General features: G+C 35.2%; 1 protein-coding gene across 1 annotated transcript in view; it reads right to left on the bottom strand.

Moving 5' to 3' along the window:
- The window catches only part of LOC132163407 (callose synthase 3), a 22,311-nt gene extending 7,096 nt beyond the window's left edge, over positions 1-15,215 (bottom strand). Inside the window, exons 1-29 of the mRNA XM_059573689.1 lie at positions 14,973-15,215; positions 14,617-14,862; positions 13,133-13,233; positions 11,434-11,558; positions 11,255-11,348; positions 10,953-11,063; positions 10,736-10,852; positions 10,509-10,601; positions 8,457-8,548; positions 7,803-7,929; positions 7,236-7,373; positions 7,058-7,134; positions 6,888-6,978; positions 6,461-6,583; positions 6,247-6,364; positions 4,751-5,085; positions 4,475-4,527; positions 4,321-4,381; positions 3,418-3,499; positions 3,284-3,333; positions 3,099-3,185; positions 2,866-3,000; positions 2,671-2,765; positions 2,443-2,527; positions 2,203-2,363; positions 1,929-2,052; positions 1,744-1,841; positions 1,494-1,626; positions 1,260-1,411 (exon numbers count right to left, since the gene is read on the bottom strand). Coding sequence (XP_059429672.1) covers positions 1,260-1,411; positions 1,494-1,626; positions 1,744-1,841; positions 1,929-2,052; positions 2,203-2,363; positions 2,443-2,527; positions 2,671-2,765; positions 2,866-3,000; positions 3,099-3,185; positions 3,284-3,333; positions 3,418-3,499; positions 4,321-4,381; positions 4,475-4,527; positions 4,751-5,085; positions 6,247-6,364; positions 6,461-6,583; positions 6,888-6,978; positions 7,058-7,134; positions 7,236-7,373; positions 7,803-7,929; positions 8,457-8,548; positions 10,509-10,601; positions 10,736-10,852; positions 10,953-11,063; positions 11,255-11,348; positions 11,434-11,558; positions 13,133-13,233; positions 14,617-14,818 — 3,260 coding nt within the window. The 5' untranslated portion in view covers positions 14,819-14,862; positions 14,973-15,215. The remainder of the gene's footprint in view (positions 1-1,259; positions 1,412-1,493; positions 1,627-1,743; positions 1,842-1,928; positions 2,053-2,202; positions 2,364-2,442; positions 2,528-2,670; positions 2,766-2,865; positions 3,001-3,098; positions 3,186-3,283; positions 3,334-3,417; positions 3,500-4,320; positions 4,382-4,474; positions 4,528-4,750; positions 5,086-6,246; positions 6,365-6,460; positions 6,584-6,887; positions 6,979-7,057; positions 7,135-7,235; positions 7,374-7,802; positions 7,930-8,456; positions 8,549-10,508; positions 10,602-10,735; positions 10,853-10,952; positions 11,064-11,254; positions 11,349-11,433; positions 11,559-13,132; positions 13,234-14,616; positions 14,863-14,972) is intronic.
- Positions 15,216-26,339: the final 11,124 nt, after the last annotated feature.

Raw genomic sequence — 26,339 nt, forward strand, 5'->3', positions numbered from 1 at the left:
ATTAGCAATAATTGAAGGAAGGGAAAGAGACACAAGAAATATGTAGGTAAATTGGATAGGGTGCTCTTGATAAGGGTAATCCTCCCACCCTTAGACAAATACATCTGTTTCCAACTCGCCAAACGACAATCTATCTTCTACATGACACCATCCCAAATATGCTTAGCCTTAAAAGGAAGCCCCCAAAGGAAGACCGAGATACTTCAACGGCAATGATGACACCCTACAACCCAAAATCCGAGCCAATCCATCCACATTCTCAACATTTCCCACTAGAACCAAATCTGACAAGGCTTAGTTCGTCTTCAAGCCCGACACAGCTTCAGTAAGATAGGTACAACTGATGCAATATTGCAATATCGCAATACATGATTACACATCTTGTGGGCTAATTTGACTTGACATGTACATATGGGTTTTAGCACTACAACATTTTATGCTTTCAGCTAGGTTCTTGAGTTGCATGAATTATTTATCTTGGTATATCCCGTTAATGCCAGTGCAGTCAACATTGCAACAAGAAAATTAATACAAAATAGTCATGCTCTCCATCGATATCACTTCATTATGGTATATACAAAGTTCCACTCACTGAGTGTACCATCACAGCTACCATTGTCTAATAGTGGATGAGTAATAAGAATTATATATATTACAAATGAAAAAGGAAAAAAGAAAAAATCACAATCCCATACAAACTACAGGATGAAACATTAAACACTGATACAATAACAAATAATTAATACATTATACAACACAGCATTCAAATATGAAAATAACTATCAGCCAGTCAATATTTTAGAATTTACATATCTTAAGGTTCCAGAATATGGAGCCAACAACTCAACAAATACAAAGCTCTATCAGAAACTGCTACTTTCAGACTATTGCAACATGCCTTTAATTATTGTGCTTCCAGCTTTGTATGCATTGACAAGTTGTACTTCTTTATGCCTAGCACTATACTCGCAATACGCAGGGCATAATTGTCCACCTTTGAGTATACTAAATCCATGCTTTCCAAAAACCTAATCTAGGTCCTAACTGTGGTCATAATACTCATAAGAGATGCCTCCGGGTTAAAAAAACTCTGCGAACAAAATGCTTTAAAAAATACAAAGGAAAAGGAGATTCAAAGAGATAAATAAACCGGCAAAGAAAGGTTCAGCCCACTTTTGTTTGTACCATCAAGATTTGTCAACAGGAAATAACGCGATATGCAAAAGCCACCATTACAATTAATCAAAAAGAGAGCTTACGAGAAAGAAAGCATATTGCGAACTTTGGGTGCAAGAGGCATTTCCATAAACAATGAATTTGAGAAGAACGAGATACGCCTTCTTGCTTCTAAGTTGGATGGTACATCCATGGCAGATTCCTTCGTGGTAAGCAGTAAATTAAGCCGATTAATCTGCAAATAAATTAGGTACAGAGCTCATAAGCATACGCAATAATCAAAATATGGATTTATAACATATTGGTAAGAATGGCACCTTCTCTGTCCAAGCCTCTGTTACTCGTTCAATTGGAAACTTGATAGCGCCAGCAGATGCAAATAACTGATATGCCTGATCAAGGGGTGTCAATCCATCATTCCCAGGTCCACCATGGATTGACTCTACCAAACTATTCAAGAAAATTTGAAAAGTTATGAAATTAGATATCTAAAATGTATGTCTTTGAGGAGATACATATGTTAAAAAAAAAAAAAAAAAAAAAAACAATTATATTGAGATTCAGCACCTGGATATTTGGTCCTCCATCATGTCCCTTGTAACGACTTCCAGCATGTCCTGGAAAAGGAACACAACCTTTTCCCAGTCATCCTCCTTATTAGTTAACTGCAAAAATCAGACTGACTTGCTCAGTACTCGTTAAACCATACAACTATTGACTAAAGAAATCATTATACAAAACTAGAATATTACCAAACATCCGATAAGCTTAACAAAGAGGTCATAAAGGCTTGGAAGCGCACTCATCTTGAATGTGCTTACAAGGTCACCGTTCTCTATATGTTTGTCAACTTCAGAAAATATATAATCTATGACCCTGAAAAAACCCGTCAAGAGAAAGACGGTTAATAGGTAAGGAAAGTAGACTGTATCTGAGGTCAATTCCTTAAAAAACAGAGGGATAGTATAGGAAACTGAAGTCCTCCTTGTTAATGGTTATTCCCTCTTACAATGCACAGAAACGTACTCTTTCTCACGTTCCCCTTGAACCAAGAACTTAATAACATTCTTAAATGATGCATAGCATTCATGAACAGCGCAAGACATGTAATCGTCATTGTCAATTCTCTTCTTTAGCTCCCGATCCTTCCCAGTGCTGTCCTTAGCCATATCTAATGCTATGGGGATCTACAAAGCAGATACAGGATGAAGATTTCAACATGAAAATGTCAAAACTTTTCAACAGAAAGATGGTGAAAAAAAACACCTTGCTAGCAAGTAAAAATGGAGGCCATTGTATGAGGTCCAGATCACGGTCAGCCCAATAAGGAACAAGCAAAAGATCCATTTCCCTGAAAATAAAAACAAGTTCAGCATACCACTGTAGAGACTAAAGTTAAGACAGACGTATCGGGACAAAGAATGCAACAAAACTAAAAGCATCGACAGAACTAGATCAAGAATATATCTTTTGCAGTAAAAAACTCCAGATTACCTATAACTTATAAGATCTTCTTCCCTAAAACTAGTGATTATCTTGTTCCACAACTGAGCAAATCTTGCTGCCTCTTTCTCTTTGTTAGATGGGATCTGTAGCAATAGCCGGATATATAAAACTCCAGGCAAGGACAATACTTTTAAAGATACAAGAGGCCATAGAAAGTATAAGATAAAAATAGAAAGAGTTAACCTCAGCAAACTTGCGAGACAATGTAGCCTTGATTCCTTTCTTTTTAGGCTCGCTCTTCTCCTCTGGAATCAATCGTGCATTGAAAGCACCAGGCAATGATTGAAAACGAGATCGAAGCATTCCTAGTGTTCGAATCTGGAAGTAGTAATTAGCAACAACAGAAGACTTAGATTCTAGAAAAGCAAGCTAGTTTTAATAGAAGCAATAGCAAATATTAAAATTAATCCACTAACCTCTCCCAAGCGACGAAATGCACCATAAATGCCTCCAAATAATGTAGAGAATATGGCATACCAAATCTGGGTATCCATAAAATAGACCTGGAAAATATAGGTGTACCAGATGTTACATTATGACGTGTGTGTGTGTGTGTGAGAGAGAGAGAGAGAGTAGTAAACAGATAAAGCAAAAACCATACAAGAATAATTGGGGCCCATAGTGCAATCACCACACCAATATTGTTCTTTGCTGCAAAATCAAATGAGCACATCATAGACCATTTGTTTATGAAACAAACATTTTAAATAAAAGGCACATATTCATGACTATTACCACGGGGAAAAAACTCATGCCACTGGAAATTAGTTATTCGAACAGCCATTATAGCTTTTGTTGGACGCACTAGAGGCTTTATCTGTAAGAAAACACAGACCAACAGAACACGTAATGATGGATAAACAATCGCCTATTAACAAACAATGAGAAAACTTTGACATCGCAACTTTGTTACTCCCTCCACCTATGTTATTTTGGTCTTTATGTATGTTAGAATATTAATTAAATTATCACATCAACCCATTCCTATCAACTTAAGCTTTATGATAAGTGGTGATTTAACACAGTATCAGACCAAAGGTCCTGAATTCAAATCTTGTCTATCATTTCCCTTTCATTTCAATTAAATATTCTACGTGTAGGCTTCACTAATAAAGAGGGAGTTTAAGCCCTACACGTTAAGGGGGGTGTTAAAAATTTTTTTTTTTATAAGGGGGGTGTTAAAATATTAACTAAATAATTAAATCAACCATTTTCTATCAACTTAAACTTTTGGAACAAGTGGTGATTTAACAACGTCAATTTGCTCATGGCATTATTTATATTATTTTTATTAAATTACTGAGTAATGCTAGATAAAAGCAACAAGAGTTTCTTGTTAAATCACAATCTATCTCAAAGCTTAAGCTAATAGGAAGAGATAAATTCAATCATTTAACGAATACTTTAACTCTCCATTTCGTGTGGGTTCAAACTCCTTTTTAATAGGTAAGACCCAACACATGAAATATTTTATTTAAATAGGAGGTAAATTGACGGAGTCAAGGTTCGAATTCAGGGTCTTTAGCTCTGATACCATGTTAGATCAATACTTATCTCAAAAGCTTAAGCTAATAGGAAGAGATAGATTTAATCATTTAAAGAATACTTTAACACTTCTATGATGTATAAAAGAATCACCTCTATGTAGTAACTAAATGCCAGCTTTGTCGCTATAAGAAGAACCCAAAACATAGTGTACCTGCAAATTTTGGAAAACAGATATCAGCCATTGTGAATCACTACAATATTTAAAGCAGCAATTCAACAAAACAACCAAGCTCTAAACTCTTACTTGAAAAGAGAAAATGCGCTCTCATGCATTCCCCTCCCAACATAAAGCCGTGGCTGCAAATGTGTAAGACATACATACAAATGAACCATCATACACAAGTGGACAAACAAAAAGTTGAATCTATTTGTGTTTCAGTTTAAACATCTACAGTAAGAGCTTTAATGATCATGTAAAAAAAAATGAAGAAAAACAGAACAATGATGATAATAATAATAATAAGAAGAAGAAAAAAAAGCTGAAGAAGAAGAAGAAGAAGAAGAAGAAAAGGCTGCACACCTGCGACCACCACATCATGAGCATCACAATCTTATAGTTTGACCTCTCAAGGAATCGACGAATGAAGGGGAAAAGAAACAATATTCCAGCCAGCATATTTGGTGACAAATAGATAACAACAGCCAAAATAAACAAGGAAGGTGAACTGGAACCATTCCCGAACCAACTTTTGATGGTTTGAGCAAATCCTGGAGGATTCTCCCAAGTGTAAGCATATGTAACTGGGAGAACCACCACCCACGCAGCAGCTGAAACCACTTTCAAGATGTATCTTAACTTAACATGGAATGACATACTCTGCCGTGATTTCCAACTAAGAATTACATCAAGGACAGCTGCACAAGTGAGAGAAATCATCAGGAAAGAATTACCGCTTGGGAAAACAAATAGGAGCATTTCAAAAATAGTAATATTATGGTCATTTGCTGGAAAGAATTGGATTTCCTTTTAACGTCTCAAAGCTTATATATAAACTCTTTAGGTATCAACTCAATAACCATGGGTAAAAAGGTTTCAGTTGCAAATTGTACTATAGCTAACAGACATCCTCATACAACAGTTGCCAAGCTTCTTCATGTGTGACAATTGTTGAACTTTCCATCATCTGTTGCAATTTACATGCTGGCCATTACCAAGAAAAATATAACGACACATCCAAAAGTAAACTAAACTTGTTGGGAATCACATTTTGAGAACAAGTGCTGGAGTCCCCAAATTTTGATGGCAAAAAGACATAAAGAGGCATTGAACAACACACGTATTTCCTACTTGTCCAACAAAAAAGTAAAACCCCAAAATCTAGGGGTTACAAAAGAACTAAGTCTACAAACAGGTCTCTCTCGGCTTGAAAACTTAAAACTTCATTACAATTTGAGGTAGAGTTGCTTCTTAAGGATGAGTCTCTAATCAAATCAACCCCAAAACAAGCTTCAGCTTGCCATCATAGTCATTCTTTGCTAACCAGTGTTGCACCCCATCTTAACTTGGCTCCAAAAGTAACAAGATAGAATTGATTTGATCCAAACTCATCCAAATATGTGTAGTTTCGCTTGTCCTACTTTCCAATTGAGAGCTCAAAACATTTACTAACAAAGGCAGGCTGGCAACTACTTGACTGGTAATTCTCCATTTTTATTTTCCACACATATTATGCATTTAGGTGTCCCTCTTGGCCAGACCCTTTGTAAGTTAATGATTGAAAACCTAGGAGAAATTTAAACCACCAAAGTCATAACTTGATTTACCATAATTCATATTCATGCTCACTTATATGGACCAAAAGAAACCCAATTTTAGAGATTGTTCTTTTTGCAAAATACAGTTATATTTATGCAACTAAAAAGGGCATGAAAACATAATAGGAATGTTTGTTTTCCTTCTTTTGTCTTTTTGTGTGTGGGTGTTGGGGGGGGGTGTACAACGACAGGTTGGACTTTGAATCTAAATTGCTTTCAACATGCAAATCAGGGATAGTGTATGGAACTGGAGTTACCTACCTTGCCCAAGCTTCAATATAGCTGCAGTTATGAAGACACTCAATACTTTCTTGAATACATCAGAACCGAAGATTGAATTTAGTTCCCCCGTGCCATTCCAAGCAACGATGATCATAGCCTTATAAAAACTAGCCAATTTCAGCACCATTTCATATATTTGAAGATGTAAAAGAATAATTTGACAGATAAAGTGCATGGAAGTTGAAATTGGTACCTGTAAGCACAGAATGAAAAAGCTCCACATACGATCAAAGCTTCTGAAAATATGCCAAAATGACCGTACCTCAACAAAATTAACTTTTCCCACCCATCGATCTCTAGTAGCTGCCTTGTTATCCTGAATATAACCAACATTAAACAGCACCATGAACCTCATAGCAGTAAAACTTTACTTATTGTTATATGTCAATTACTTACATAAAAAAATAAAAAATAAAAATAAAAAGGCAGTTAAATATTTATTTTGTTAAAGATAAAAATAAAATAAAATATCCATAATATCAACATGAAGTATAGAAATAAGTGTAAATACGCTTCATTTTATTTTATTTTCTTGGAATTGTTGGAGGATAACAATAGACACTGTTCGTAAAAGGAACGAAACAAATTAAAATAAAAAGCAAATAACCATCATTGCTTACTCCATTGTTCTCAACAGTCTGTACAGTGTTCAAACAAAAAAAGTCAGCATCAGCACGCATCGGCCAGCCCAACCGGAAACAATCAACTGACCTATAGTTATAAGACAAAATTAAATACTGAAAAATATAGATCACAAATAAATAACTCATAATAAGTAAATGACAATTACCAGAAGTATTCATTTAAATCATCATAGTTCCTCCATTGTGAATGCTTTGATCTCCCTTTTTTGCTTCTTTCAGCTTCCTGTAAAACAATGCAATATTAAAACATGAGAAGATATAATCAAAAGGAAAAGGCAACAATCAAATATATCGGACTTTGAGAAAAGGAACTGCTCACGACACCTTAGCAATCACTTTATATATGGGAGTAACAACTTTCCTCAAAAAAGCCTCTTCTTCACCTCCATAGGCTGGCTTTACATTCTCTCCTGTCATTGGACTGACATTCCCAGCTAGCATACCATACAATTCAAACGCCATCTAAAAAAGAAAACTTATAAGCAACAGTTATATTCTATGCAGATTATGTCCGTGAAAACTTATTTGTTGGTATCACATAACCAATTGTAAGAGGCTAAGATTATTGAAACTAAATCTATCACTATAGAAAGGTTTCACACAATTGTCTTTTTATAAAAATAAAATGGAGATAATACCATGGGAAACAACGATAAATGGCTAAAAATTTCTATGTTACTACTGATAAATGATGAAAAGTAGCCAATTTAGAATAAAACTTGTCTTAACACTAGAAGGGAAATGCTAGTCATATAAGCAGGTTTAACTTGTAAAGCTCGACATACAGACTCAAACAGGCTTCTTTTGGCTGGGGATTTTTTATTTTGGGGGGATGTGTTGAATCATTATATAGATTGGTGGGTACATTCATTAAAAGATCTCGAAACATACATGATGATAAATATAGCAAAGACATTCTGGCATGAATCTTAGATTTGCAGCTTCCCCCCATATTAACAGATACAGACCCATGTATAGTAGTTTACGCTGTTGCACTTCTTGCTGTATGGTTGGTAACCTGCAATTTTAGAACCTTAAAAGCATTAAATACAGTATAGAAATTGAAAACCAAAGCATATTACTTCACTTGAATCTTGCCCAATAAAAGGTATAATACCCGCTGCACAAAAACCACTCCAACACGCACTGCAGTATAATACCAAAAGGACATTTTTTTTTGTTTTTTTATTTGGCACCGGGAATCCGGAATCCCGGGGGTGCACAGGCCCTCGGCAAGGAGTTTCCCGCAAGTGCACCTCGGTTAATTCAAGGAACGAACCCCCAGTCCGATGGCCCCAAGAAGCAGTTTGCACTAAGTGGGTTTCGAACCTAAGACCTTGAGGAGCATACTCAAAGTCCCAGGCTGTCCAACCACTAAGCCAACCCATTGGGGTTTAAAAAGGACACACATACATGAAGTATCCGCTGCTGTAAGCTCACCAACTAGCATATAAGATACAAACAGGTCCATATGAAACCAGACATAGCCACCAATAAGTGAACAGCAGCTATATCAGTCAACACTATCAATATGCAAAGGCTTACCAGAGGCTACTTCTGCGACCCAAGTATTTGCACCATTTTTTGTAGTTCTTGAAAAGTTTCTTCATTACTTCCGTCAAAGCCCGCTCATCCAACTAAGCAAAAGATATGCATAAATATGTCACAGGCAGCAAAAGGCTGAATTACGAAGTTTATGGAAATATGACTTATATCCTTCACCTGTTTTTAAAACGCTAGATGGAAGATACTCTTCTTATTTTAAACAACTCAAATTAGGAAAATCTCAAGCATAGAATCGGGATGAGAACTTTCACTCTTAAATGTATAAAATATTGTTTTTTTTTTTTTATCAGCACATGTACAAAATATTGTCTACGTAAGTTTTTTTTTTTTTTTTTTTGATAGGTAATAATATAGGATTGCAACATCAATGGTATATTGTGCAAAAATTGAGACATTGGGGGAGAGGAGGGCCATTGCAAAAAGGATAGTAGTTAGAGGGGGTAAATGTACTTTGCCCAATTATATATCATCAATCTCAACCAAACACCACAGGTACTTGTGCAAGGTGTCAAAAAAAACTACCCTTCAAACCATAATAAAGAAAAACAAAACCTAATAAAGACACTTTCTGCATAAAGATACATCCATAAATAAAATCAGCTACTCCTTCCATCCCAAATTGTTAGTCACTTACCCATTTTCATGTGCCATTTCAAAAGTCACATGCAAAAATGTTTTAGTTTCTTAAACCATCCCATTGCTAGAAAATCCAATCAAAGTTTTTTTTTTTTTTTGATGTCGGGAAACCTCGCCAAAGCAGGGCTCTTCGGACTCACCCCTGCAGAGTAGACCCCAGTCCCGTGCACTGCACCCTCGAAAGTTTCCCTACACGGAAGTTTCCCTACCCAAGAAATTGTTTGCACCCATGAGGTGTTGAACCTTGGACCTTGAAGGGAGCAAAACTTAAGACCAAGGCCTCCACCACTTGGGCTAACCCCTTGGGGTTATCCAATCAGAGTTATTAGAAAAACCCATAAATATATAGATTTTAACTAGTGAGGACAAATATGGACTCATAATACCTAATGGACAAGATTCCTATAAAAAAAACTCCTAATCCTAAAAGATGTGGAACGCTAATTATTATAAACGTCAATAGTCTTCAAATCGCATCATTCAACTTGTTTATTTTGACTTCTTTCACCTGTGGGAAGACATGTAATCTTTTCCTATGTGATTTGCATGAGAGGGAAAACTAAGAACCAAGTTATAAAGTTCCCACGTTTTCAAAGTTAGTTTTGGCAATCATCACTTTACGTTGAGGAAAATGCCTCTTCCCTTAAAAGTTGGATTCCCGAAAGGGGCCAGTAATTCATCATTTTTACTTTGAGGAAAATGCTAGTTCCCTTGAAAGTTGGATTCCCCAAAAAGGGACCAACATTATAAATCAGAGGGGGTATTTATCCCCAGCTAAGTTTACCACAGCAGATTTGTGAGCATTACATGTTTTCGAGCCCAAATTGCTTATAGAGTCGGGGTGTGTGTGGGTGCCAGGTGGGGGGGGAAGCATTTTTTAGAGTGTTAACTATCATGCACAACTTTGTTCAATTTTGAAATATCTCATAAAGCAAATTGAGTAGCAAAGCTGCCATTGAGGGTGAAACCAGTTCTAATAGCATGATAATGGCAATTGAACCAACAGTGGCAAACTACTCCGACAGGATTGGTGCAACATACACAACTCAGTACCAGCAATGCTACAGATAGGAGTGGTGTAGACTGGCAAAGTTAGTGATTGGTTATGTACAGAAAGTGCTTTTTTGGTGCAACAACCATAGAGGTGGCACTGGTGGAAGCTCCCCTATGGTGACAATGCCAAAAGTAAACAAGTTCTCAAAACTATAATTTATAGATAAAAATAAAACCCAGTAACTTCAAATGAAATTATTGTTGAGGTAAACAAAGCAGGTAGTACCAATTAGCTCAAATCACTTCTTTCTAGGGGATAGAAATTGAAGAAACAAAAGTAGGGGACAGCAAATAAAGAAACAAAGTGTGTCCACTGAGACTAATATTTGTATAAGAACAAACCTTGGGCTGTTGATCAGGCTTCGGAATCTGTCGTATGTGCACGTTTGCAAGCAATAAGATCAGGTGCTCCCTTTGATTTGCCACATTACCCTCCTGCATATTTGTTAACAGTTAAGAAAATAAAAGCAGTTGGCTTTTATTCATTCCAAGTAGCTTATTTCTAAACAATCATGTAGGACCAAATTGCACTGGCAAAAAGAGGATACAGCTCCAGTTAATTATTTCACCTGAAACCCAAACATTGCTTGAAGCCAATCCAAAACGTCTTCGTCTTTCTTCTTTTGGTAGTCCTTGGGCCAAGGGAGACCCCTAGTGTTACGAAGAGTGAAAACAGCAGCTTTGATCTGCAAAGCAAGGTGATAAAGAACAAGTATGAGTATTTTCATAGTAAAGGATAATCAGTGTACTGATGGATACCAAAAAGTATGAAAATTGCAAAATTACCTCGGGGTATCTCATAATTGCCTGATCTGCACTATCAGGATCAAGAGGAAGGATATTGTAAGGAACATAGTATTTTGTCTTTTCAGCAACTTTATCTTGAACGTCCAAAATCTTATCAAATGTCAATCATTAAGGAATCAGTCAGATATGCAACATCAGCCAAGTGCTTGAAATTTAAAGCTGACAGAAAGTTAAAAAAAGTGATATAATTTTGATATTGGCAGAAATCTAAACAAACAAAGCATCCACCATAAAACAAAAGCTCAAGAGATCACAATTCGAGAAATTTCACATAGTTTCACCTCGCGATCAACTTCAATAGATTGATTCATGTTCACAGCCTTCAGAACTTCAAAGAGAACATTAGCAGTTTGGTACGCCTTTGTAAGCTGCGCACTGGATAAAAAGCAGAAAATTGATAGTCAAGCAGGGCATTGAGTGAAGCATCACCTAAAGACCCAATATCGTCCAGAGGACCTACCGATCAGCTTTATCAGCAGCATTTTGCAAAGCTTGGATATACTTTTTGTAGTAATGTTGATAAAAACTCTGCATTTCACGTGCATCGCTTTTTTTTACCCTTCCTCTCAATGTGGGATCATTCTCCTAACAGAGTTTAAAAAAAAAAAAAAAAAGATTAGCAAACAGTTAAAGCTAACAAGGAAACCCACACGCACAAAAAGTGCTATAAGCAGTCATAAATTGTACTGGAGGCAATTGAAAATGCAAGAGACTAGTACCAAATTTTATTAAGGGGTCGTTCAGGTATTTATACAGTATGAGTTCAAATTCATTCTTTTTTTGGCATTTTTCCCCCTCTTCTCTTATTCTTAATCCTTTTCCTTTGGAATACCCATAGAAATGGTAAAAATTTTACCACATACAGCAATTTCATTAGAGAGAATTCAACCATAAATAAAAGAAAAAAATAAACCAATTTGCTGAAGCAAAGACTTGCTTATCAAGGTTATTTGTTGCACTAGATGTAATTGTTTCATTCAGTTTGAAAGGCTGGATTTACTGTTCACAGAACTATTCATTGTTATGCTTGATTAAGTTCTGTGGCAATGTTTAGTTTAAGGTCTATGTCCTTTGGTAATAGGTTAATTAACTTTGTGATGCGTTTAATGGTCTCAACCAATCAGAGTTCATTTGAGACATAAATTTGGCACTGTATCAGTTGTTTGTGAATCGACAACAATAGAACCTTTCATTGCGCAAAACACCTCACCGTAAACAAATAGCATTGTAAGAAGTCGTCAACACAAGATACTTCCACATATACATAACCCAAGTACATAACAAAAAGAAAAGTTTCATACCCTCATTGTACACCAGGGGCCTATGAGTGTGTTGACAAGTGCCCATCCTAAAGTCCTGGTCAACCATTTAACATAACCAGTGCCCGCTCATCTCAACCCACTCTTAACTCATTTTCCTAAAAAGTGGTCTTTCACCTTAACAGACTGTTGCTAGGAATAGGCTGAACCAATTTATGTGAAAGATGATTCTAAACTAATACAACACTGCTTGCTAGGTAACAAGGAATCTCCTTAATATAGATAACGATATTATAGAGGCAGTGGATATCTTAAGAGGCATTGATTCTGTCACTAGAACTGATTGCATCCTGTAAGAATAAATTAACATTTACTTTATAAGTCTATAAGAATGAATTAAATGGATAATTAAACAATATTGCGCATAAAATAATTTCTTCGCGGTATCAAAGGGGTTGACTACACTCAGAGCAACTAAATATATCAAGAGGCACAGCTGTTTCTAGCAAGCGTAATCCTTAATCTCTAATTCCAACCAAAACCAAATGGGGAGAGAGAGAAAGGTCGGGATGAGGGGGGAGTACACACAAATGGAATTGAAGAACCCACGAGAGCCCCTCCCTCCCCCCAATTCACAAAGAAGGAAAGGGGAACCCACTGTTATTTTCCTTTTCCTAAGGTACCCACTACCGTTTTTCTTTTCCTTTCTTCAATTGCTTAAGTGGCAAACATTAAAGAGCTGTACTTTTTTGAGACCTAAAATACTGATTTCTAAGAAGGCTACCAAAATCTATACAAGCATTATTGTCTTAGGTCTGCAAACAAGTGAATAATTCTCACTATATGCAAGAAAAAAAAAACTTGGCATGCACTTGATATGAAGAACATAATAATGCTTACTCTTTCTAGACGCTGAAGGAGAGCAGTTTTAAATTGACGAACACCACGCCCACTAGATGTGGGATCCAACTTATGAGCTTTCTCAAAGGCATAAAATCGGCCTGCATTAAAGTCAGAACAAATGAGCCAACTATCAAGCTATTGGAATGCATAATGAAAATTGAAAAATAATTATGCTGGGAGAAAAATAACAAATAATGTCAATTATATTGTTAGAAAATTAATTAAATGATTAAATTCACCTATTCCTATCAACTTAAAATTTTGGCATGAGTGGTGGGGAATTAAGATGGTATCAGTGTAGAGATTATGAGGGTTCAAACCTTGGCTTCATAGTTTACTCTCAATTCAATTAAAATATTTCACATATTGAGCATCACTTGTTAAGGAGGAATTTGAGCCCACACGTAAGCGCGAGCATCATAATATCAAATTAAATAATTAAATTGACATTACATTACAAACAAACTTAGAGAACATGCCAAAATAATTGTTGTAATAAAACCAACAATAACAATAGTATTGGTAATAATAATAATAATAATAATAACAATAACAATAAAATAATAGACGGATAACTTGTCACAGCCAAAAGTAGAAATTATATACTTTTATGTGATCAGTTTTTAAAAACATCAACTTAGTGAAGAAGGCATCCATGTGTTCAATCACTACAACCTAACTCATCAAGTATATATCTAAAGATTTCACAAAGTAAGAAGCAACGACATATTTAGATACACATATTTTGATTAGATAGCGTAATACTATCAATGTTAATGCTATATAATTGCATAATTGAAAATGAGTAAGAGAGAAACTATTCAGTAGCAGACCTTATGACTGTGTCATGTTTATTTTACTTTATACTCATAAGGATGAAGATAGTGTGAATTTCACATGTTCTTACATAAATAAACCACTCAGTTTAAGTGTTCTGTAACAACTAGAGAAAGCCTTTTGAATGCAATGACATGATTAATCACTACCCCCTATCATTAGCACCAGGACAGTCATACACAACTCAACTCCAAAAATGCATTGTTCTTGCAGACACGGATAAGGGCAGGCGCATGTGCACATTCACATGCACACATCTACATGCACTCATAGAAGCCAATATGCTCATGCACAAAAAGATACAAGCAAGCACGCATAAAACAGGTAATATAAGCTCAGCTGCTCACAATGTGTACATGGGTAAGCAAACTTAAAGCTAAATCTGTCATAATTGTGAACTATATACATGATTCAACAAATTTACAACACTAATCAACATTAAAATTCCAAATCCCCTAGCAGAAGAACAAATTTACACTAATCAAAAAAAAAAATCATGATTCAACAAATTTACAACACTAATGAACATTAGAACAACAACTAAATAGTAACGATCATTTTACAAAACAAACACTAACAACACCTAGTAAATTAACACATCAAAAAGAGTCTCCACTTTTTTGCAAAACTAATCATGAACTTACAGAGATAAGCCACTCTGGGATTGCTCTTTTCAACTTCATTGGCAACACGAAGAATCGGAGCTATCTCTACAAGCGACGACGGCACGACCTCACTGTCAAAAATCGTCTCCCCGAGGTTCCCGGCTGTCTGCGTCCGTGTGATCCGCCTCTGCAGCTGCGGAGGCTGATCAGCACCCCCGCCGCCTCTCGACGACGACGCCATGTTTCTCGGACTCCGATCAAAATCTCGGAACCCAAACACCCTCACTTTCCTAAGAAACAAAACGAAAAGCACCAAATCCAAGACAGGAAAACACTAATCTAAGCAAAATTTTAGAAAGCAAAGCAAGTAATAGACAGAGACAGAGAGTTGTTACCAGCTGGCCGAGAATGCTAAGCTTCTGAATATGACAGCTGGCTGTGAAACACTAACAAAGCGAAGAATGTGAAGAACAGAGAAATGGAAAGCTTTGGAGCAGAAGAGAGAGCTTACAGATACGTATGCAAAGAGGTGTTTCAGATGAATCCCAAACCCTAAGAGAGAGAGAGAGAGAGAGAGAGACAGAGAGTGCTGCAACCTTAAGCTACTTGGAAAGAAAGGAAAGCTAAAAAGAAGTGTGAGAGGCGCTTTCTGTAGGAGAGCTCCTACTCTGAGTGAGCGACACAGAGAGAGGTGTGAAATGTGAATGTGTCGTTTTCAGTGGGGTCAGATAGATTCGGAGAATGCACCACAAAAGAGGCTGAATGTTCTTCAAAATGACGAGAGTGCCATGTACCACTCCCTGCACACGCACAATTGCAACCAATAAAATCATATTGAATTACTCCAACACCCTCTATTCATTAGGTTTAAAAAACGGTTAAATATGTCATTCTATGTAAAACCATTTTTAAATCTTTCTAGTATTTGATTTCAAATGGTTAAAATGTTATAGACGCCTTGTGTTGTTTATAGTCGGAAGCAATACTCAAATTAAACATTTTTTTAATGATAAGTAACATACACTACACTTACTCTACAAAGTTTTGAGGTATGAAATAAACCTAAGATTAAGGTGTGTTTGGTCATGTGATTTCACATTTTTAAAAATACATAATTCTAAATGCTGAACAACACTTTTACCAAATGTTTAAATTGCTATTTTTTTTTTTAATAACATATTTTAAAACCGCTAAATCAAATTGGCACTAACAAGAATTAATTTAAGAAGTTCACATTTCAATGCAATTTATTTGTGTCCAGTAATTTGGGTCAAGGTATGGAGCTAATTCCGTCAAATCAAAAACCCTTTGTAACGGATGGTAGGTATAATCTTGTAAAAACCTACAAATACAAGGGCAACTTGGGCAGCGGTTCAAATTTCAAAAGGTTATAAAAGATTCATTAAAGATACGAGGCTATGGGGGAAAAACTAGCCGTTTTACAAAACCCAGTAGACGACTGTACCCTCAAAAAGGAACTCCAATTACTATTCCTCTGCTACAACCACCAAACACCCACCAAACAATAAAGGACCAATATCGTAAATCCGAACGAGTGCGGTAAGTCCCACTACTCTGCTTTTCACTATTTACCGCGAGGACAGATTAGGAGTTTCATGAAAAGAGCAGGGCTATTGAGGACTTTTCAAAGGCGTAATTATCCTGGGGATAAGAGTTAAGTGTCATATGTCGGTTTGTTTTGTCCTAAGAACCACTTTTTTCTGCTTTTAGTCGTGAGTGGGTCTCACACAGTCGCCACTGACACGGCCGGAACATGCAGCTGCCTGCTCCCCGCATACGAAGACCAAATGACCAATTACGTGGGATTATTTGTTTTTTTCTTTTAATAAGAATGGGACCGATATTGCTTGTTATTCTCTCATGCTGAGTTAAGATCCTCGCTTTATATAAAGTGAAAGGGTAATTCTATTCTACGTGATGTGCCCCTCCCAACTAAAAAAATAAAAATTTCAATGCCCAAAAAAATCACTTTGAACGGTTTAATAAATAGATATGTTTGTTAATATAGTTATTTATTTTTTACGTGATATAAAAGCGAAGATATATATTTTTTGTTTTAATATATTTTTGTGATATTGTTAATGGCTTTGGTTTGAGCTATACACAGCCACTATTGGCAGAAATCAGCTATCTTTCGCCACCTCTATTCGCCTTTAGCGAAGGGCATATTTCACCATCCAACGCTACTAGTAGGGGGCGGAGTCCGCCCACATTCATACATATATAGACATATACTTTCATTTAATGGCAAAACAATCAAAATTAAAACAAAGAACTACAACATATCCGTAACACTCCACCCCAATTGACATAATATTGTCCACTTTAGACTAAGCTTGCACGATTTTATTATTGGGTTTACCCCAAAATGATTAATAGTATTTAGAGAGAGCATATTTCATATAAACACATAATCTTTTTCACATCCAAGCAATGTAGGACACTACAATCATCTCCTCCTCTTAGGACTCAACGTCCTCACTGGCGACCCTTGTGGGCTTATGCACACTCGATCCCTTCATTTCAGGCCCCAATGGATCTGATACCATTTATAACACTTTACCCCAATGACACATAATATTGTCCGCTTTTGGCTCACTCGAACCAGACTTTCTAAGATGTTACCAATCATTGTGCTACTTTCGGATAAGCACACTTAACTGAGGAATTCTGATAAGATCATGATCATTATAGCTTTAAAACGCATGTTGTCAAATATGGTGCAAGTATACATTTAACCACATTTCCATCTCTAAAACGGACAGTATCAAGGTGAATGTTACAATATCATAAATCCACAACCGTGATCTTGCTCTTTCTTTAGATTCTAGACTTCCTTTACGATGCTGAGAGAGATGCGAAGGAGGGAACTATACGTGAGAAAAAAAACAAAGCAAGCCAGACATTGGATTAGAAAACCGTGATTGCTAGAAAAATAGGTTGAGTGAGAAAGATGAAAAATAAAAATAGTCTTAAGAAACAAAATTGGGCGATTATACAAAGATTATTTGAGAAAGGAGGAATGCAATTATTCAAGCCAACTTGAGATCGAGTTTACTTGATAATAGAAAACAAAAGACATAAAATGTTTACTATGTTTGTTAAAGCGTGTTAGGGATTTTTTTTTATTTTTTTTTGAAAAAATGTTCTAATATCACATAAAAGTGAAAATTATTTTTTATGTTTTTTTTTTAGAATGTTTATTTTTAAGTTATTTGTTAATGCCTTGTTTTAGTTGAGAAAACAATAGAGATAAAAAATAATAATAATAATAATTGTAATAAACGACCATAACTAGTTATTTACTTCTTTATAGATAGTTTTTATATCTCACACATATCGATAGGGATGGAACCATGTATAGACTGAGCGGAGAGTATTTATAGAAGACACTCTTATATCTCTCTTGTGTCACTTTATGAATAATGTGGCTTTTAAAGTCACAATTTGATTAAAATTTAATAATGATCAATTATAAGTCCAATAGTAATTTTACAAGCCACATCATTTTGAAAGGGACACAAGAGTTACTTATAATATTACTCAACTCCTATAAAAAATAAGTTTGACGCATCATTCATGCTCTAGCCCCTCCAGATAAGAGATGATAGTTCTGTCCTGCCTGTCGGATAATTACCAAAGCATATTGGCCGGATTTGGATTATCTAAACAAATTATGGTGAAGTCAGGTTTCAAATTTTTAACCTAAAAAACACAAGGTGTTCATTGAACTCCCTTGTGGAGTTTAAATATAATGAAATAACTTAATTCGTTAAGTTGAGTAACAATCTTATATTTACTTCGATCCTGTGGGTTAGAGAAACGAAAGGTTACAAACATAGAAAATTAATTAATCAAAGCCCAACTAATCACGAAGTTTATATTGAATATAAAGTAACAAATAATCTAATCTAATCGAATTGGATTTAGACAAAACTTATATTTTTAAATGCAGATCTGCAACAGATAAGTATGGCGAGACCAAAAAGATTGTCCGGTAAAGTATGAGTAAGCAAGGGTGAATATCCACCACAAAAGCAAACAAAGGTCTGACAAAGAAAAGGATAAGTGAATCTTTATCATCGAATGTCAAACAAAGAGAATAATTAGAAGTTAAAAAAATTAGAATATGGTAATCATATACGTAATCTTTTCCCATCGGGAAAGGAAAAGGAAAAGTGAAAACAATCAAAATCTAATTGAGTATGTATAGATTTTGCATTGTGCTTATTTTAATGGCTGAATGAGTGTTTTGTTAAGAAGTTGGGTTGTGGGTTTTCTTTTTTCTTTTTTGGTTAAGGGTGATACAATTTTGAAATGAGTGTCTTGGTAGAGAAGTTGTGTTGGATTATTGGACCACATGATCAAATGGGGGGTTTGAAAGAGAGAAAACGAGAGGGATAATAATATACTGTGATAATTCAATAACTGAACTATTATGTGAAAGTAATATTAATAAAAAAAAAAAAAAAAAGATAAAAAATTAGGATATTATGAATAAATTTAGCTAATATTATAATACAAATTTTCGGACATCGAGAGACAAGGCGTTTCACAGAGAACAAGCAAAAGCGATTGAGCGACAATAAATAATCCATTGTTTTCCGTGTGATAATAAGCAATGCATCTTTACATAATTTGCTATGCCATTGTATGATTACACTAAGATTTACATGTTTGACAATTAATGAAATTTAAAGAAATGTTTTCCAAAGAAAGTATAAGTAAATGAAAAGACAAGTATTCACATAAAGAAAAAAGAAAGATAATTTTAAAATACAAAAATTGGCCAACTAGTTTTAGACGTACTAGTCTCCACATGTGAAATTGTTAAATTTGAATTTACAAGTCGCCACATCAGATTGCTGTAATATATAACATTATTATTATTATTATTATTATATCAAAATACTAACTCTTCATTGCATTGATCGATGAAACTCCCATCATTTACAATTAAATTAATCAAATTATTTTGTTATTAATAACCCATTTAATCAGACATATTATTTTAATATTAAAAAGCACCAACAATTGGTACTTGGCTCTTGCACAATTGGCAGGTTTAAGATGCTGATTCAGTATCAAATACGATCAAGCGCATCAATTTTTAACGCAAATCTGGCTCTTTCAATTGATCAAAGGCAAACTCTCTTATTTACTATATTGGCACTCATCAATAGGCCAAATCTCATCTCCAGTCGGCAAATAGAGCCAATAATTTGAACACAAGCCAATCAGAGAGCTCGTCCAACTGCAAAATGGGCTGCGGTTCATAATTCTTATGGAAGCCATCTCTGTATTGCTCAGAAAAAAGAAAGAAAGAAGAATTGTGTTTAGAGTTGTGTCCTAAAGGGGTGCTTTGATACAATCATACATTTCTTCCTTTATTTGCCATCTTCCATACAATTTGTTTGAGCAAATATTTAGCACGGTCTAATAACACCCTTTATAATGCAAAAAAATAAAAAATAAAAATAAATAAATAAATAAAATAACAGTCTGAGCATAGAAGATTAGAGGGGACACAAATTCCTTGCAATTTATTTTCCAAAGAAAAATGGCAAGAAAAATTGTATAAAATGCATCAGAGAAAGCCTTCTGCCTGAGCAAAGGAGCCCCTCAATTGTGCCTCTACCAGAAAAAACAGAGACATAGATAATAACTAGGGGCGTCAAAAATTACCGGGAAACCGTGGACCCGGTTTTGGTTTCGGTTCCGGTTTGGAAAAACCAAAAATTGGGTATCCCGGAACCGGGTGCATATATATTATATTTTTTTAATATTTATATAAGAGCCCCTCAATTGGGCCTCTACCATAAAAAACAGAGACATAGATAGTAACTAGGGATGTCAAAAATTACCAGGGAACCGGGAAACAAGGGACTCGGTTTCGGTTCTGGTTCCGGTTTGAAAGAACCAAAAATTGGGTACCCCAGTTCCTATACCCAGTTTTTACTGGGTTACCTGAACTGGGTGCATATATATATACAAACCGGTTACAGGACCGGGTACAAACCGGACCAGCCGGTAACCGGGATCCTGGTTTAATCGGTGCCCCGGTTCCCAGTTTCGGTTTCTCAAAACTAGGAATTGGGCACCCCAATTATGGTCTCCGGTTTTGGCCAAAAACTAAGAAACTGAATCGGGTTGACACCCCTAATAGTAACAAGGAAGTGTAAAATCTAAGTACAAGTTTTCTTAGAGGTAGATTTAAAGCTATGAACTTGGCCACATGCATGGCTCCATAGCTATGTTCTCAGTAATCTCAGATGCTTCTTGAACAAAGACCCAATGCTAAAAAAGGCTGACAAGAGTCCTGAATTATCCCTTATTCTGATTTGAATTATGTTTTCGCGATCTAGGTAAACAAGAAATTAAACTTTCTTTTGGTACAATTTTAAATTTTTTGGACAAATTCAACATAAAAATTCAAACGAAGCATCTTGAACTTGTCAGGCAAGGGATAGCTCATAGCTCGATCAGTGAAGGGCAGATTGGTATTCTCCATAAGCTCCCCTGCCATTGATTTATCTCCACCATCAGCCATTTGGTGGGCCATCTCATCGTACTTCATCTTGAGATCTTCCAAATCAGCATTGACGTTGTCGTCATGCCCCCCATTGTGAGATCCCTCATAGTGAGATATTTCACGATGAGATCTCAGCATGAGATCTCTCAACACTAATCAACATTAAAATTCCAATTACACTAGTAGAAGAACTAAAAACGATCAGAGGGTTGGCCAACAGTCTCTGTCCAGTTGTCACAAAACTGGTTTCCTGATTTGACATGAACCAAGCAAGAGAAGAAACACTGCACCAAAATGTAATGGAATGGTTAGCAATGATATAACTAATTGCAAATATAAACCGCATACATCTATAACCACGTTAAGGTATCTACCTTCCAGTAAATATATGCTCCCTGAGGCCAAGGACCGTGGGGTACCTTACACCATCATGCTTTGTAAGAAACTCTTGAAGCAAATTCCTCATTTTTAATGCTTCTTCCATGTAGTTATCCTATAGAAATATAAACTTTTTCACACTGAAATGCGCTAATAGAGATCCGTATAATTTTTATTAGATGTCACAATCAAAATACTTGGTTCATATCAATCGTTTGCAAGCCTTCTCCACGTGTAAATATAATGGCAGGATTCTGATTTTCGGGCTTTCCCTCACCTAAGATAGCCGGCCGGGAAGTTTTATTTTATAAATAATCTACGCGGACATCGACACAATAAAATAAAATATATTATGAGGTTTGATACTGATATAGAGAAACTCATGATGCTATATATATCCTAAACTAGAGGCTGAAAACTTAATCATATAATAAAAGTCGTAAATGAATCTGATGTTTATTTTACTGAGAATGAAAAATAATGAATTTCATAAAAGACAGTTAACTGCACAATAGTCAAGTGCTTGTTTCAACACTCGCACAATATTTCATCTCCACGCATTTGGCTATGTCACAAGGACTAGGGCAAACATATATGATAATGATTCATTCTTCTCCACTGCTATTACTACCACTGGTAGTTTTCATACTTTTTGCTCATGATCAATTGAATCATGCAAGAGAGAGAGAGAGTTGCTGGACTAAACTTATGATTTAGCTTTCAGATCAAATGAGCTTTTACTTTTCCAAATTCGCAACAAGATCTAAAGAATTAGACTTGGGCAAATTAGCCTTCACTAGACAAGAATAACAAACCTTCTCATTGATCTTTTTGGATCTGTCTTGGTTGGTCACCTCTACTTCATCAATGTATGTCACACAAAGTGATGGATATTTGCCAAATGTAAGTACATCCATCAATTGAAAGTTATGACGACAATAAGCAATTTTTTTTTTTTTATTTGCAAGTAATAATCTAATCTCATTAAAAGCATAAGGCTCCCCTTAGTTCATTGAGAGTATATAAAAAGAAACACCTAATTAGAAAGAGTGAAGCGAAAAATATTAAGTTTGAACAAATTCGTTGTCAAAAGCTTCAGGAGATCCTGTGCGCGAGGATCACCAGATCGCTTGTGAATCCCATATTGCTGGCACGATACCACATAAGTGAATTTCATATCAACCACAGCTTGGCATTGTGCCAACAGTGATCTTTCCTCCATTGAGTAATCATCTAAATTTAATTATACGGCTTTATACCCTTCCATTAAAGCTGAATAATCACAATAATCAAACAAAGAAAAGAAAAATCATTTAGTACAGAGATATAACTAGAAAACTTATTTATTTTTTTGAATGAACATATAAAAACAAACAGAACAAAAATACAAAATGAAATAATCAATTCTTTCATGGTGAGTAAAAGAAGGAATAAGTACCCTCATCTTGGGCCCTATCAAGAAAAGCTTGAAGCTCTAAAGCTCTTCGGTAGTACATCATACTTCTCACTAGTAATTGTAAAAATATTAGGTCAAAATCACGACAATTTAAAGAGGGAAAAGAAGTCCCAGCATAATTAAGGTCACACCACAAGCACACATCAAACATGAGAGAGAGAGTACCAGTTCTAGTCAAAGTTTGTCCTCTATATGATGCCCAGAGGCGAAGTTCTTCCTTTAAATCATCAGATAATTTAAGTTCTTCTTCGCTATTGCATTTCATTCGCTGAAGAAAGTTGGTCCATTCATCTGCAGATTCGTATTTGCCTATTTAGCATGAACCCCATACTATATTCTAGAAACAAAAATCGCACAAAAATTTAACATCTCATACATTGTAAGTCAATTAATAGGAGCATAAAATAAACCTAAAATTTTTTTTTGCAAATAGAAGAGGATTGAAACACCATCTTCATTTGGCACTTCAAGATCGTGCAAGGAGAAGAGAACCTCCTCTATGTAGTATGGAATTAAGACCCTACAGGTAAATCTTATTACATTATAAACAAATATTAAATAAAACTAACAAGCTTTATGAATACTATGCACCTATCAGTGAAGGGCAGATTGGTATTCTCCATAAGCTCCCCTGCTGTTGATTTATCTCCACCATCAGCCATTTGGCAGGCCATCTCATCATACTTCATCTTGAGATCTTCCAAATCAGCATTGACGTTGTCATTATGCCCCCCGTTGTGAGATCCTGCATAGTGAGATCTTTCACGATGAGATCTCAGCATGAGATCTCTCAACACTAATCAATATTAAAATTCCAATTACACTAGTAGAAGAACTAAAAACGATCATTTTACAAAACAAACGCTAAAGTACATCATACTTCTCACTAGCAATTGTAAAAATATTATGTCAAAATCATGACAATTTAGAGAGGGAAAAGAAGTCCCAGCATAATTAAGGTCACACCACAAGCACACATCAAACATGAGAGAGAGAGAGTACCAGTTCTAGTCAAAGTTTGTCCTCTGTATGATGCCCAGAGGCGAAGTTCTTCCTCTAAATCATCAGATAATTTAAGTCCTTCGCTATTGCATTTCATTCGCTGAAGAAAGTTGGTCCATTCATCTGCAGATTCGTATTTGCCTATTTAGCATGAACCCCATACCATATTCTAGAAACAAAAATCGCACAAAAATTTAACATCTCATACATTGTAAGTCAATTAATAGGAGCATAAAATAAACCTGGAAATTTTTTTTTGCAAATAGAAGAGGATTGAAACACCATCTTCATTTGGCACTTCAAGATCGTGCAAGGAGAAGATAACCTCCTCTGTGTAGTATGGAGTTAAGACCTTACAGGTAAATCTTATTACATCATAAACAAATATTAAATAAAACTAACAAGCTTTATGAATACTATGCACCTATCAGTGAAGGGCAGATTGATATTCTCCATAAGCTCCCCTGTCGTTGATTTATCTCCACCATCAGCCATTTGGCGGGCCATCTCATCGTACTTCATCTTGAGATCTTCCAAATCAGCATTGACGTTGTCGTTATGCCCTCCATTGTGAGATCCCTCATAGTGAGATCTTTCACGATGAGATCTCAGCATGAGATCTCTCAACACTAATCAACATTAAAATTCCAATTACACTAGTAGAAGAACTAAAAACGATCATTTTACAAAACAAAAACTAACAACACCTAGTAAATTAACACATCAAAAAAAGTCACTACTTGTTTGCAAAACTAACCAGGAACTTACAGAGATAAGCCACCCAGGCCCAACTTGTAGCGCCCCAGAATTTTCAAAATTTTTTTAAATAAATTATTTTGATGATGATGTTATTTTAATATTCATTTTAGCAAATGATTTTAATTCTTGAGAAATTTATGGTGTTAGAGGGAGTGGTAATTGGTGAAATAATAGGATGGTAAATGGTAGGAATAATAGTATTGATAGGTAGAATAGTAAGGGAAAGTAGAATAATTAATGGTAGGTATAATAGTATTGGTATAGTAAAAGGATGGTAGAATTGTAGATGGAATATAGAATAGTTAAAGGTAGGTATAATAGTATTGGTAGATGGAATAGTAAAATGATGGTAGAATTGTAGATGAAATGTAGAATAGTGAAAGGTAGGTATAATAGTATTGGTAGATGGAATAGTAAAATGATGGTAGAATTGTAGATGAAATGTAGAATAGTTAAAGGCAAGTATAAATTGATAGATGAAATAGTAAAATGATGATAGAATTGTAGATGGAATGTAGAATAGTTAAAGGCAAGTATAATAGTATTGATAGATGAAATAATAAAATGATGATAGAATTGTAGATGGAATGTAGAATAGTTAAAGGCAGATATAATAGTATTGGTAGATGAAATAGTAAAATGATGGTAGAATTGTAGATGGAATGTAGAATAGTTAAAGGCAGATATAATAGTATTGGTAGATGAAATAGTAAAATGATGGTAGAATTGTAGATAGAATATAGAATAGTTAAAGGTATGTATAATAGTGTTGGTAGATGGAATAGTAAAATGATGGTAGAATTGTAGATGGAATGTAGAATAGTTAAAGGTAGGTATAATAGTGTTGGTAGAAGGAATAGTAAAATGAGGGTAGAATTGTAAATGAAAGGTAGAATAGTATTTGGTTTTTCCTATAAATAGAGCTCTTCCCCTTCACAAATTTCACCACTTCTCTCCCTTCTCTTCTACATATTCTTCCTTCTTCTGTTTTCTACTCGGTCTTCCTTTTTTTTTAGAGTGTTTACACAGAACAGAGAGAGAAAGGGCGAGATAAAGTGCTGCAAGAAAAAAAGAACACGAGAGAGAACGAACTTGAGAAATTAGCTTAAAAAGATATACTAGTGGTGTTAGTCAGATTGGAGTAACTAGATCCTTCAGACCACTTTTAGCTATAGTCTAGAGGTAAGTAAATTCACTACCCATTCTAAAATTTCTTCATGTCATGCTATTTATACATTCTTGTATCAAACTGTAAATAATTATTTTATTTACCTGTCATTGAGATATGTTGCATGCATGAAAGATTTCTAAAAGAATTAGTTAGAACGCTTCTATTTCTTTAAACGCTTTCTAAGTACAACAAGTTTATATTTGGAAAAGTTTCCATTTTGAAAAAAGAAAGTTGAGAAATGATGATGATTATAAGAAAGAAAAATGATGATAAACCCTCCTACATGTTGCCCTAAGATGCATTAAAAGAAGTACAAAGAAAAGTACAAAAGATAAGATAAATGTTTATGAAATGAGGGCACATATATGAAGGAGAGTATTTTTGGCCCCAAGAAATAAAGAAAGAAATGAGTTCGGAACCAATACTCGGATGGAGGCGAAACC

This window comes from Corylus avellana, chromosome ca10, assembly GCF_901000735.1.
Source record: "Corylus avellana chromosome ca10, CavTom2PMs-1.0".
Taxonomy (NCBI): domain Eukaryota; kingdom Viridiplantae; phylum Streptophyta; class Magnoliopsida; order Fagales; family Betulaceae; genus Corylus; species Corylus avellana.